Source organism: Muscardinus avellanarius, assembly GCF_963383645.1.
Source record: "Muscardinus avellanarius genome assembly, chromosome: 5".
Taxonomy (NCBI): Eukaryota; Metazoa; Chordata; class Mammalia; order Rodentia; family Gliridae; genus Muscardinus; species Muscardinus avellanarius.
Window position 1 is genome coordinate 123,206,520 of NC_137790.1, and position 14,943 is coordinate 123,221,462.

Consider the following 14,943-nt stretch of genomic DNA (forward strand, 5'->3'; position numbering starts at 1 on the left):
AGAGAGCAGTTAGCGATAGCCACTGGGGTTCCATCCCCTTTGGGCTTGGAAGGACCAGGAGCCAGGCACAGTGAAACAGACTTGGTGCGGGAGCGCCCCCATGGGGTCCTGTGCACCCTGAGTGTCCGTGCCTGGCACGTCGCCGGCCTGGCACACAGTGCCCACCCCCACCCCACCCCTCCAAGGAGCTGATGGAGAGTGGTCTGCCCTCTCCAGCTCAGGACGGAGGAGGAGGCGGCGGCGGCGGCCCGCGGGGCGCCTGCTGGGGCGGGGCAGCGGGCTGGACCCTGCGCGGAGCCCTGCTGCGCGGATTTCGCTTTCGCTGTGCGCGCAGGCGGGCGGGGAGGTCCCCTGCACTTAACCCGAAAGCGCCGAGGATCCCGCCGCACGTGGCACCGAGAAACGATGTCGTGAGAGACAGAGAGAGAAAGCAAGAGCCTGCCCGGGTCCCGGGAAAGTCCTGCCGCGTCTGGAGACAATTATAAAAAAGTGGCGTCCCGGGTCGATGTGCCAGCAGCAGCCTCCCCTGCCGCGTCCGCCCGCAGCCTCCAGCTTGGCTCCGTGTGCGCAGCGCCGCCGGCATGTACCCAGGGCGCGGTGAGTGGTCCCGGGGGTGGGCGGGGAGCTGGGGCCTGAGCCGAGAGGCTGGGCATGGGGGCAAGAGCGGGAAAGGAGGATGAGGAGTGTATCCTGCGCTTCATGGGCCCACTTCACGGATGAGAAACTGAGGCCCAAGGAGACGTCTTGCCTGGGGGGCGGGGGGGTCTTAACACCGACAGCTAATAAAAGGCAGCTATCCATCAGCTCCAAATGGGGACTTTGAGGCCCCACCGCTTCCAAAACATTGGATCTGAACAAGGCACTTCGCCCACCTGGCCTCAGTTACCCTACTCAAAAAAGTGGAGGCTTTTTCTGGGGGAAGCACTGATCCCAGCAGTTCTGTCTGGACTGCCCAGGCGGCTGGCTTCCTACGCTAGAACAGAGGGCTGCCCTCCACTCACTGTCCATCCCTGGGTGCTGAAGGAAGGCGTTAGACATGGGTGGTGGGGAGTCAAAGTGAGTGGGCAAAGGCCAGGTGGCCAGAGGGACAGGCCGCCAACGAGGCTCACAGCTCAGCTGCCTCTTCCTTCCAGGCACCCTCCTCGTCCTCACCCTTGTGCTCCTGGACCATCTCAATCAGGCCAGGAGCCTCCCCAGGGTCACACCAGCCTCAGGACCGGTCCAGTGTCTTCACCGCTCCCAAGCCCTGCTGCAGGCGGTCAGCAGTGCGCTTCAGAAGGTGAGCTTTCCCCGTCCTCCCTGGCACCACTGTTGAAGGGGCCTTCCTCAACACAGGGGGGTACTGGAGCCGCGCAGGAGAACCTGTTCTCCCGCAAATGTCAGGAGTGGGATGGGGCTTTGCACATGGCCCGACTGTTAGCCAAAGAGGAGCGGTAAAATCCTGGCCCCAGGAAAGCGAGAGTGAGGCTGGATGATGATGGCGTTGTGTTGGCTGCACCCAGCCGAGGGTGCAGCCCTCAGGTTTACTTGGTCCCCTGCGGTCTGCCAGCACTGCGGGACCTAGACGGTGCTGTTCCCTGAAGCCGCTCCTCAACCTGGGGTGCAGTGATGAAGCGTTTTTTTTGTGCCTCCTGGGGATGGATGATATTGGCCCCCCAACTGCTTGCTCGCCAGCATCCAGCGGTGACCTGGGCCAGGAGAAGAATGGCCTTCATCTCCTGGGGAAGAGTCATCTCATTTTGGCAACAGCTTCATTCATTTTTCTTTGGGTTTCATATTTTAATGCAAAAAAAACCTTTTTTTAAAAAAAACTGCTCTAATCAGTTAGTTCTTGCTTTTGCTGCAAAACTAGAGAAAAGATCCGTGTTTATAGAGCTATTCTGGGGCTTGTGTCATAGCTCAGTGGTAGAGGACCTGAGTTAGATCCCCAGCACAGAGGGAGGAAGAGGGGAGAGAGGGGGGGGGAGAGAGAGAGAGAGGGAGGGGGGGAGAGGAGGCTCCGTTTGCCTTCCTGCTCACTAGTCTCTCTTGAGAATCTCTACCTTTGTTGCCTTATGGATATCTTACAGTAAGCTCAATGCCACAGGCCTGAACGCGCTCTTATCTTCATTTCTAATCTTTCACAATATGCTGAGGATTGCTCCTTGTAGTTCAATCTATCTTAAAGGGGCTCACCAAAAGAAACCTGCAGAGGTATGTGCTTTGTTTCCTGGGAAAAAAAGGTATAATGTGGATAAGATGTAGGAGCTCCTGTTTATTTATTTATTTATTCATTCATTCATTCATTCATTCATTTGTTTCTTGGTACTGGGGGAATTGAACCCAGGGGCATTCTACTGCTGAGCTACATCCCCCAACTCTTTTCGTTTTTTGTTTTGAAAGAGGATTTTGCTAGGTTGCCCAGAGTCTTGCTGTTTTGCTGAGGCTGTCCTTGAACCTATAATCCTCCTGTCTCAGCCTCTCAAGTACTGGGATTACAGGCATGAGCCACCATGCCTGGCAGGAGCTCCAATTTAAGCAAATGCTTTATGTGAAAGAGCCGACTCTCCCAGATGCAGCATTGAAGGTCAAAACATTATTGAATTCAAATTGGTGTTTTTTATACCACCGAAGCATCAGATTTACCGGAAGAAACCACTCAGCGGCTGTGGAAAATGAGTGGCAGACATATGGAATTCCCAGGCCACATCCAGCCCCTAGATAGTAGTTTGGCCCTTATTGTTTTTATTTTATTTTGATTTTTGAGTTTGATGCCACTGAAAACAATGGATCTCTTATGGAAAACTCTAAATATCCAGCTTCCTTGAAAAGACAAGAAGGGTGGCACACAGAGCCTTCATCTCCAAGTCTCTCTACAACCTGTTCAAGGGCTGGAATGTGGCTCTATGAGACAGTGCTTGCCTAGCATACATGCCTAGCATGCATGAGGCCCTGGTACTACCAAAAAAAAAAAAAAAAAACCTTGAACATGACAACCTGGCTGTCAAGTGCTGGCTGTCAGGGCTGGTAGACGCCTCCAAGAGCAGCATGAGGTCTCTTGAGCCACCGTCACAAATAACCCCACATAGAATGCCTTGAAACAAAAAAAGGTACTGTTTTTCAGCTCAGCAGGTTGGAAGTCCAACACAGGCCTCACTGGGCTAAAATCGGTGTGTCTGCAGAGCTCACATCCTTTCTGGAGGCTCTAGGGGAGAATGAGTTGCCTCTGCTTTTCTAGAAAGTTGCTACATTTCTGGGCTCACGTCCCATTCAAACAGGGCCGGGGTGGCGCTGAGTGGCAGAGTGTGTGACCCAGGGCTCCATGCCCAGCACACTGCGGTTCCTCAGTAGTCACTCCTGACCCACTCTGCTCTTGTTCTACTGACTCTAAGGCTGTTAGCAACCTTACTTCTTGCCTGTCCTAGAACATATCCCAGGTGCCAGGCTTGGGAGGCGGAGGCCTTTGGGGTAAGGCTGTCTGACTACATGTCACAAATAGGACTTCACTGCGTGTGTGCCTGGCATGCTCTGCGCTTCAGGCTAGGCTCCTGGCGTATGCCACTCCCTCTGTCTGAAACTGCTCCCATCTCCCGGCAGAGCTGTCTCTGCACCCAAGCACCCTTCTCACCCTCTGCAGCTAAGCTTGGAATCCAGAAGAACATGCCGGTCCTACTCTTTGCCATTCCTTGATATGCATCCATAGTATTCAGTGGGATAGTGATCTCAGCCTTCGATCAGAAAGTTGCTGCCTTCTTAACATGCATCACATCCTTCTGTTCAATAGTGCTTTCTGCCATGCCCGGGAGAAGCTATCTCTCTGCATGTCGTGTGTGTGTGTGTGTGTGTGTGTGTGTGTGTGTGTGTGTGTGTTGCAAATTAAATCCCATCTAGTCAATAGAGTTTGCATATGAGTTATAACCACCAAGCTGTAACCATACCCACTCCCTGTTATACCTAAGTTGTGCTTTAAAAAGACACTCATAGCTTGTAATCCCCGCGCTTGGGAGGCTGAGACAGGAGGATCGCACAGGTTCGAACCCAGCCTCAGCTTAGTGAGGCTCTCAGCAACTTAGTGAGACCATTTCCAAATAAAATATAAAAATAGGTCTGGGAGTGTAGCCCAGAGATAGAAAGCCCCTGGGTTCCAACCCCAGTACCACCACCAAAAAAAAAAAAAAAAGACACTAATACAACACAGGCACTTTGGCAAAAGGGAAAGCCATTTTTGCCAAAAGCCAAGCGCCGTTGTGCGGTGCAGAGGCTGATTTGCAAGACCTGTGAAAATGATTTACACATACATAATAGAAGTAGTCATCTGGAGAGACATGTCCTTTGCAAAAGGAGAGGAGAGGGCAAGGATCTTGTGAGAAGCCCATGTCTCCTGCGGGTCAGAGACAAGGCCCAGGAAGCTGTTCCAGCCCTGCTGTCCTCTGGCTCCCAGATTCTCCGGGGCCAGCGCCTCTTTGCAGCTCCATCTGAGCTGATCCTCTTGTTCTCAACAGGCCAGACAGACCCTGGAGTTTTACCCCTGCACTGCTGAAGAGATGGACCACGAAGACATCACAGAAGACAAGAGCACCACTGTGCAGGCCTGCTTGCCCCTGGAACTCGCCAAGGTAGGGCCTCGCTCTGGGCCACAGCCTGCCTGACTCGCTGGGTTCTTGTGTCCATCAGAGAGATTTTTTTTTTAATTATAAAAACAGATATCGAGTTTTGTGGGGTACTGGGAATTGCACTCAGGGGCATTCTACCTCTGAGCTACATCCCCAGCCCTATTTTATTTTTTATTTTGAAACAGGGTCTCTTTAAGTCGCTCAGGGCCTCACTAAGTTGCCGAGGCTGACCAGAAACCTTCAATTTTTCTATCTCAGCCTCCCAACTACTGGGATTACACGTGTGCACCACCACAGCTGGATTAAGAGCAGATATTTTTTTGTCACAACAGTGTGAATATAACACCCCTGAACTGTACACTTAAAAGTAGTTAAGATGGTAAATTGTATGTTTTGTGGTTTTGCCAGCATAAGAAAGTTTGAGATGAAACATCATTGGGGCTTGAGTTCAGTGGTAGAGTGTTTGCCTTGCAGGCACAAAGCCCTAGAATTAGTCCTCAGCACTACAAATAAATAAACAAACAAACAAACAAACAAATAAAATCTTCAACATACTTCCCCCCTCTCTCTCTAGAATGAGAGTTGCCTGGCTTCCAGGGAGACCTCCTTCATAACTGTAAGTGAAAACCTAGACGTCCCCCCTCCCTAGTTGATGGGTACAGATTACTCATGTCTGATTGTTCTCTCCTTAGAGCAAGAGCTGCCTGGGCTCTGGGAAGACCTCTCTGATGATGGTAAGTAAGATGCTCCACTCTTCTCTCAGATGGAATGTGGGGCGATGGTTTTAGATCACCTCAGTGACTTCCTCCCACTTGCATCATCTCCCCAGACCCTGTGCCTCGGCAGCATTTATGAAGACTTGAAGACGTACCGAGTGGAGTTCAAGGCCATGAATGCCAAGCTTTTGATGGACCCTAAGCGGCAGATCTTTCTAGATCAGAACATGCTGTCGGCTATTGATGAGCTGATACAGGTAAGTCCTCACCTTATCCATGAAAAGAACCTTTTCATGCTGGAGATAGCCAACCGGGGGTCCTTGGTGAGGAAGTGTAAAAGCAGCCCCTTACTGATTGTGAGAGTCCCATTTTGAAGGCCCCTGCAGAGCTGCTTCTCCAGGGAGGGAGGGCAAAGACACTAAAAAGAGCTTCCTCCCACCTGCACCACATGATGCGTGCCAGGCTGTCTGCAAATGTTTCCAGGCATTTTCCAATGTCATTCCCGCAACAACCATGTTGTGCAGGAATGAAAGCTTCAGAGAGCAAGACCTCGTGTCCAAGGTTGCCCGGCCTGTGAGAAGCAGAACCAGAGCCGTTCAAAACAGTTCTGTTGCACCTGCCTTCTCTCTCACCTCCGAAGGATCCAGGCTAGGCATGCGAGGGGCAGCGTGTGCATCTGCTGATACTTCTGGGGAAACAAGCAAAGCTGGTGCCTGGTTATGACTCAGCTAGAACCAAACTGTGAACAAAATAAAAAGAAGGTTCTAATTACCTGGGAGCACGCACACTGTTACAGGCAGGGCTTGCTGTGTCATTTTCTAGATCACTATAGTACACGCCGCTAACACAACACAGGAATATATACATAAGAGAGAAAGGGCCTTCTGCCCCAGGGGCTTGGGATGCAAGCATGGTGGCATATTATCCTTATCTGAAAAGCAACTCCTTCTTTCATTTCATTTTGTATATGTGTCTGCCAAAGTACTTGGGTGAACGGCAGTGAGCTTCATGCAAGTGTCAGAGAATGTTAGCAGGCAGATAGCTGTAGAGGAGACTTCATTTTCAGGAACAAGACGTAGGTGACGTGGGTGTGCCCAGACAGCTGTGCCCGCAGCAGTACGCCCCCAGCGCCTCAGTGTGTTCCTTTGAGAAACTCAGTGCTATGCAGACCTGTCAGGCAAACAAAGACTGAATATTGGGATACACTGCTCGCTGCTCATGTCCTTATCTCACACACACATGGTGTTTCTACAGTAAATAGATCTGTTAGTAACAGAGAGTTCTGATCAGTAGCAATCCATCACCTCCCTGTTCTGCAAAGGCCTGGGTTTCTTAATTTCAATTATAAAAATTAATTTGATTTGGCATCAGCTATCATCTTAACAGAATTGTGCCTTTTTAAAACACAACTCCTACTGAAGTTGTGTTGATGGTTTCTTCCCAGTGCCCTGCGTTCTGTGGAGAATCTCGTCGAGGTAGGGGGACAGAGCTTATACAACCTTCTGTCTCGGGTTCTGTCTCTACCAAGGATTATTTGGGGGAGGTTATATGTATTTGTGGGAACCACTAACACATACTAAAGGCATGGCATTTAGTTCCTATGAAGTTTTAAGGGTCTGTTCAGAGCTCACTGAAGATGCATGTGCCTGGAAAGCAAGCATTTATTTCCTCAGGCTCTGCCCTGCCATCTGGCTGGGAGTAGACTTGGGTTGGGACCAGGAGTATAATGAGGGACCGGGTTGCAGGCTCTGAGACATGTATTGTCTTTACCTGTTTACATGTATAAATGTTTTAGTTTTGTAGTACTATACAGTCATGCTCCATATTTATTCTTCTAGGCCCTGAATTTCAACAGTGAGACTGTGCCACAAAAACTTCCCCTTGAAGAACCAGATTTTTATAAAACAAAAGTCAAGCTCTGCATACTTCTGCATGCCTTCAGAGTTCGTGCGGTGACTATCGACAGAGTGATGAGCTACCTGAATTCTTCCTGAAAAGCAGAGGTCCCTCCCAGCCTTAGTGTCATTTTTATAGAAATTTGAACCAAAGAAATTCTCAAAAGATGGCTAAGGCCTGGAGAGGGAGCTTGACCTAGCTGTCCTCCAACCCCTTAGTCAAGCCTTCTCACGTTTGCCATGGATAAGTTGCTTTTAGTTTTTATGAGCAAATTGCTGAGAAGGGAACCTGCTTGCCCCAAATGTGACTTTCTTTCCCCTTCATAGAAGAACAGGAATTAATAAGCTATTTCTCTACTAAAGTGTTTGTAGAAACATTTAAGCACCCTCTATTTAAAAATATTTATTGATATATTTTATATTTATGAAAGCATGTGAACTAAGTTATATTTTTATGTTATATTTATTAATATATTTATCAAGTGGATATGAATCATGCCTTATAAATATTATAATAATAAATTAATGGAATGCAAGTAATTCTCATGTGTTTTTAGTGTAATTCATTCAAACTTTTTTTATTTTGGTATTGGGATTGAACCCAGAGGCATTCTACCTCTGAGTTACACCCCAGCCCAATTTTATTTCTTATTTGGAAATAGGGTCTCATTGGGTTGCTGAGAGCCTTGCTAAATTGCCAAGGCTGGCTTTGAACCTGCGATCCTCCTGTCTCAGCCTCCCAAGTACTGGGATTACAAGCGTGCACCACCATGCTTGGCTTAATTGAACCATTTAAGTGTTAAAACACACACTGCAGAAAAACTGAAAACTCTAATCATATTTGAATAAATTGACCCTACAAAGAAACTGCAATACCATCTCCATTTTCCAACTCCCCTCAACCTTATTTTTATAAGAAGTTTAGTAAAAATGGATAGGCTTCCACACTGTGAGTTATGGGTTGTAAGAATTTGCTTCAAGCCGGGCATGGTGGCACATGCTTGTAATCCCCACGCTTGGGAGGCAGAGACAGGAGGATCACACAGGTTCGAAGCCAGCCGCGCTGGCTTAAGAGACCCTGTTTCTAAAATTAAAATAGGTCTGGGAGTGTAGCCCAGAAGTAGAAAGGCTTCCAGGAACCCCAGTATCACCAAAAAAGAAGAAGGAGAAGGAGGAGAAGGAGAAGAAAAGAAGAAGAAGAAGAAGAAGAAGAAGAAGAAGAAGAAGAAGAAGAAGAAGAAGAAGAAGAAGAAGAATTTGCTTTAATACCTGAAACAAATTAACAAATATTTTTTTCCATATCTGAATCTCAAAGTAAAATACACAAAAAAATGTTCTGTTTGTTAACCACAGATCCCTGACTTAATGCATTAGACATCGTAATATTCTTCAACTGGGAAAAAAACGACTAAGAGGATTTGTAGTTAGATTATTCTAATTTCTGTGACCCTTTGGGCTCTCCGAAGTTCTTTATGCATGACACCCAAAAATACTCTACATTCACTTAAAATCATACAGAACTTTTCCTTGAACCACGTTGATAATTGCCTGCATTTGGCTCAAGAGATGTCTTCTACATGAGGAAAATACTAAATTCATCTTTTTTTATTCTCTAAGCTATGTGAATGTAAGAACAGTTCCCTGACAGAATACCATGTCATTTCAGCGCTTTGAGAATCCTACTGCTCCTTAACAGGAAAAGGCCAGAGACTTGAAACATTTGGAGAGCCCTGTTCTCTTTTCCCCTTTTTGTCAGAGCTGCTTTCATCCTCATAGTGGGGATTATGCAGCCAGAGAAGATTTCCTTTCTCTCCCATCTTTGAGTACCAGGGCCTAGAAACAAATATATAAGTAATAAAACTCTTGGTACACCGAGGTTCTTGCAGTTCAAGGGTCAAGGGGGAGGCCCCTAAATCATTGTGATCATGTGACTATGGTCAAAGTGTCTCTTCATTTACTGTGACCTTCATAGGAGGCACAAGAGACAGAGATGCACGCCAGGGTACACATCTAGCCTCTGCCTCCTACTCACCAGGTGAGCTCCCAATGTTGTTCATAGCAAGAGAAAATCAAGCCAGGCGTGGTGGCGCACGCTTGGAATCCCTGCAATGGGAGGCGGAGACCAGAGGATCACAGTTTGCAGACAGCCTCAGCTACTTAGTGAGGCCCCTTGCAACTCAGTGAGACCTGGGTTTTGTTTTTGTTTTGTTTTGTTTTTGGTGGTACTGGGTTCCTGGAAACCCTTCTACCTCCGGGCTACACTCCCAGACCTATTTTTACATTTTTATTTGGAAACAGGGTCTCCTAAGCCAGCGCGCGCGGCTGGCTTTGAACCTGCACGATCCTCCTGTCTCTGCCTCCCAAGAGTGGGGATTACAAGCGTGCGCCACCACGCCCGGCGAGACCTGGGTTTTAAAAGTAAAATAATAAGCCTGGGCGTGGTGGCGCACGCTTGTAATCCCCGCGCTTGGGAGGCTGAGACAGGAGGATCGCACAGGTTCGAAGCCAGCCTCAGCTACTTAGTAAGGCTCTCAGCAACTTAGTGAGACCCTGTTTCCAAATAAAATGTAAAAAAAAAAAGGTCTGGGAGTATAGCCTGGAGGTAGAAAGCCTCTGGGTTCCACCCCCAGTACCACCAATAAATAAATAAATAAAAATAAAATAATAAAAAGTAGGGCTGGGGGTATAGCTTGGAGGTAGAATGAACCTGGATTCCATCCCCAATACCACAAAAAAATTATTTAAAGAAAAGAGAAAATTATTCTTGTAACCCCCACAAAGTTAGAGCTGAGAAGTAAAAGAAGGAGTGGGCTTAGGCCCACCTGTGTAAGCATTTACCAAGGACTTTCTAAAGGTCCACGAGAAATTCCTTCTCCTTCCACACACATCCTGTGCTTTGCCCACCTAGCACTAGGCACAGATTTCTGCCACACAGTTGGCCTTTAACTGCAGCAGGGCAGGCAAAATATTCTGCACAGAGCACTTGCCCAGCAAGGCCTCCACCAGTGAGATGACACTAAGTGCGGGCTGTATTCTCCAAAACCAGGGACCTTGCATCCCAGCACATTCATAAACACTCTTCCTTGCTTATGTAAACCTTTTCCTTGGCCTCCACCCCTGGAACATGCCCACGGTTTGCTACGGCAAGCATGGTTTCTTCCCAGTGCCCTGTGTTCTGTGGAGAATCTCGTCAAGGTAGGGGGACAGAGCTTATACAACCTTCTGTCTCGGGTTCTGTCTCTACCAAGGATTATTTGGGGGAGGTTATATGTATTTGTGGGAACCACTAACACATACTAAAGGCATGGCATTTAGTTAGCACACAAGAGATGTTAGCATATATGTGTGTTTATATATATATATATATATATATATATATATATATATATATATTTATATGATCATATTATCTGAATATATGTGTATGCGTGTGTGTGTTCATGTGTGTGGTGCTGGGGATTGAAACCAGGGGCCTTTTTCCTCTGAACTACACCCCCAGCCCTAATTTATTTTTTTTATTTGGAGACAGGGTCTCCAAATAAGTTGCTGAGAGCCTCACTAAGCTGCTGAGGTTGGCTGTAAATCTGCAGTCCTCCTGTTTCAGCCTCCCAAGTACTATGATTACAAGTATGTGCCATCACACCCGGCAATATTCTCTGGTATCTTAATTCACACTCATTAACATAAAACTCAAAGTTATATATGTAACTATTGATTTGTACTTGTTTTATATTGTTATAAAACATTCCAGGTACATGCAATTTATTATTTGAAAAATGTGGCTGAGACGTGTGTGTGTGTGTGTGTGTGTGTGTGTGTGTGTGTGGTGTTGGGGGGTCACACCCAAGGCCAGGCAGACCTGTACCTACCGTTGGCCTGTACCTCCAGGCCCCTTTTCTTTTAAATAGTGTAACGCACTTTGGCTTAAACTAGGAAACTAAAATCATTCTGGCTGGGGCGGAATGTTTACTACTCAAAGACACTTTGATTGGCCCCAGGAGACACGGCCAAGGGACCAGTGCTGGTTACTCGTGCTGCCCCACAAGGTTGTTTTCTTCTGAGTGCCTCTGGGCTTTCTTTCCTCCTTCGGGCATCCAGCGCCCTTTCACATCTCCTGAGCTTCCCAGGACTCCCTTTGCATGTGTGGCCAGACCACTTCCCCGCACTGTCCTCTTGCCCCAAAGCCCTGGGTCTCAGTGGACAGCTCTAGCAGAAGGTTCTCCACCTTAATTCTCTGGTGAAGTCATTCTCAGGCATGAGAAACATACAGGTTTATTTCCCTTAATTTTCTTTTTTTTTTTATTGGTACACTATAGATTCACATCATAATGTGGATCATATTGACAATGGCATACATTCACATAGCGCTTGGTGCCCTCTCCCCCCACTTCCCCTCCCCCCAACAATGAGTGTCCAGGTTGACCATGCTAAAATCACACCTATATACATATTTGAATGTAGCTCCTCCATTAATCAACCTCAGCCTTCTTCCTCCCCTACCCTTCCTTTCTAGCTTTGCTGAGGTTTCCCTTCCATTATCTGGAGTCCCTCTGGTATCCCTAATACTCCCTAGTTTGGGCATATTAAAGAAAACATATGTCCCTTCTCTTTCTGTGCTTGGCTGATCTCACTCAACATAATGTTCTCCAAGTCTTTCCATCTTCTTGCAAATGACATGATTTTGTTCTTCTTTATTGCTGAGTAGAATTCCATTGTGTGTATTTCCCATAATTTTGCAATCCATTCATCTGTTGATGGAGACCTATGTTGGTTCCATATTTGGGCTATTACGAATTGTGCTGCTGTGAACATGGGTATGCATATGTTACTGTAGTTCTCTGATTTCAACCCCTTTGGAAAGATACCCAGGAGTGGTAGAGCCAGATCATGTGGTGGATCCATTCCCAGCTTTCTAAGGAATCTCCACACTGATTTCCACAGCAGCTGAACTAGAAAAGAGCCTACAGAATGGGAGAAGATATTTACCAGCCACCACTCTGATAAAGGGCTAATATCCAACTTATACAAAGAGATTAAAAGACTCTACACTAGCAAAACAAATAACCCAATCATGAAATGGGCAACTGAATTGAATAGACACTTCAGAAAAGAAGAGATACAAATGGCCAATAGATACATGAAAAGATATTCAACATCATTAGCCATCAGGGAGATGCAAATCAAAACTATGCTGAGATTCCATCTAACCCCAATCAGAGTGGCAAGCATAAAGAAGTCAAATAACAAAAAATGCTGGCGAGGATGTGGGGAAAGAGGAACACTGTTGGTGGGAGTGCAAACTAGTCCAGCCACTATGGAGATCAGTGTGGAGATTCCTTCTTTCCTTTATAATAAAGTAGTTTGTTAGTCAGAGGACTCTCTAGTGGGTATGTCTGGGGAGTGTTTATTGGGGGGGGGGGCTGAGTCTGAGTCACCTTGCTCCCCACCTTGTCCGTGGAAGGCAGTGACCCTGCCTTCTGGTTCTGTATCTTGTCCCAGGCATTCCCTCCAGCTGAACAGGCTCAATATGCTGAGTGCCCCAGAGGGACAGGACAAGGCGAGGTCTTCCAGCAAACAACCTCAGAGCTTAACAAACTGACCCGGGACTCAGGCTGGGCACCCGCACTGCTCTGTGTCATCAGATCCTCTCAACACCTCGAAGCTGGTCTACAGTCTTCAGAATTCCACCAGTGGTAAAAACAATAGTGTCAAGCGTTGAACCAATTTGGGTTGCAAAATTGTTCAACAACTAGTGTTGATATTAATTGTTGCCATACAACTAGTGATGATATTAGATTTGCTGACGTTTCTTGTGCATCAGTGTCGGCCAGGTACAAGTGAGGTGTTTGCTCAGGCTGTTCCATCTACCCCTGCTCTGATCCTGAGAGGCGGGTTCTAGCATTACTCTCATTTCTTACAAGAGGACTGAGAAAGGGAACTATTAAACAACTTGATCATGTTATGTAGCTGGTAAGACTGGGGTTACTGGTGTGTTGCGGATACAGTTGCCATTGATGGATAGATGAAAAGTCTCTTGCATGAATGACAATGGGGTCAAAATGACAAGACAGTTGAGGGGCTGGGAGGAAAGAGATCTATCTCTCCTACCTGCCCTTGAGAGTTTCACCCAAAACATTGTAATCATAGAAGACAGAAAAACAGTCATAGGGTGAGTCGGGGTGGGGGGCATTAAGGTAATCATGGATGAATCTGGGAATGGAAAGATAAAATTCTGGGAAATAAGGAAGTTTTCAGGGTCTTTGATTGGTATCATTTGGTCCATGGTGACTCATCTGCGTGCAGAAATCTCCACTTGAGTAGGCAGTTTGTGCCCTTCCAAGCAGGACTGAGGTGACCTCAAAGCTGATGACTAACGATGCTCCCAACATTTTCTCCTTTTTTGTCTTTGAAATAAGGTCAGTGGTATTTGTCAACCCAGGAGAACAGTTGCTGGTTTTCCAGGCTGCCACAAGATATAATCTGATAATAACAGGCTTGACAATTTTGGATATATTCATGGTGATTGCCAATTGTTTTTTCATATTAACAATGCAAAGTCAAACTAGGTAGACAACTAAGTGTTAAAATTAAGAACATCGCCAATCCCACTAGTAAAGTCAGTCTTCAAGAACTCATCACATAAAATTTATAGTCCAATTTTGTCGTCCGAGATGTGGCACTCCAGTTTCTCGTCATGCACCATCTCGTCAGCTTCTGGATGTGACTGGAATGGAGCGAGTTGTCCTTCTCAGGATCAGCTTGCTTGACTTTTCAGATTCTTCGTGAGAAGTCCAGCGTTGTCTCTGGGGCAGTTGGCTCCAGGGCTGCTGGTTTCAGGCAGCTGTGATGGACTGGGATAGCTAAACTGACTGGTGTTTTATCTAATACCAATTTGTATATTTTTAACATTTGGGAAGCACAACTATAGCATTAAAGTTATAGAAGAGTAAATTTTCACTTCAGAAGTGAAGTTTAAAATCTAAGACTTAATAGGATAACCGCAGAAAACAGAAATAGTAGAAAACACAAGAAATCATCTTAATAGAACCTCACTGTAAACCTTTTGAATAATTTGTAAATATAGCCATCTTTATCACATGTGCAGTATTACTTTTATCCTCCGCAAACGTTCTATGATGTACTCAAACCTGCAACTTGCTTTTAGCCCTCTGTTATTATCCTATTCTTTCCTTTCCCATTTAGGGCAATCTTAGGATAAACTTTCCCATACAAGATATTTCATATTCATGTACCTTCTTCACATCTGCCTCTCATTTCTACAAACTGATTCCTTTCTGCCATAATTTCCTTCTTGGCTTTACATTTTGAAATAATTTTGCCCAATTTTTTTCATAAGGTAAGAAACTAATTAAAATCATCTATCCAAGTTTTACAGTGGCCTGGGCTACAGTGCACTACCACGCCTGGCTCCAATTATTCTTCTATTGCTGATATATTGGATATCAGTTGACATCTGTCTATTGCCCATCTACCTTGCTTCTTGTTAGTGATGTCTGCTTTTATCTGTTTCCTGTGGCTACAACTGAATGCCAAAGACTGCTATTCATGGAGAACATAAATGTACATTTACTGTTCTAGAGGCTGAAAATTTTGAGGTCATGGGGCTGCATCTGTCGAGGGTTTTCTTTGCCAGTGTGGCCTCTCTACTGGGTCCTGAAGAGGTGTGAGCTTAGGTGAGGCCAAGTGTGCCAGGGAGAGCTGACTTTGGTTACAGAGCAT

At 46.3% G+C, this 14,943-nt stretch overlaps 1 protein-coding gene across 1 annotated transcript; it reads left to right on the forward strand.

Annotated features, from left to right (window-relative positions):
- Positions 1–581: 581 nt before the first annotated feature.
- On the forward strand, positions 582–7,302 carry IL12A (interleukin 12A; the record flags this gene model as incomplete). Its single annotated transcript, XM_080696593.1, has 7 exons — positions 582–597; positions 1,134–1,279; positions 4,482–4,595; positions 5,167–5,208; positions 5,285–5,326; positions 5,422–5,565; positions 7,147–7,302. The coding sequence occupies 7 exons, from the start codon at positions 582–584 to the stop codon at positions 7,300–7,302; spliced, it is 660 nt and encodes a 219-aa protein (XP_080552719.1).
- Positions 7,303–14,943: the final 7,641 nt, after the last annotated feature.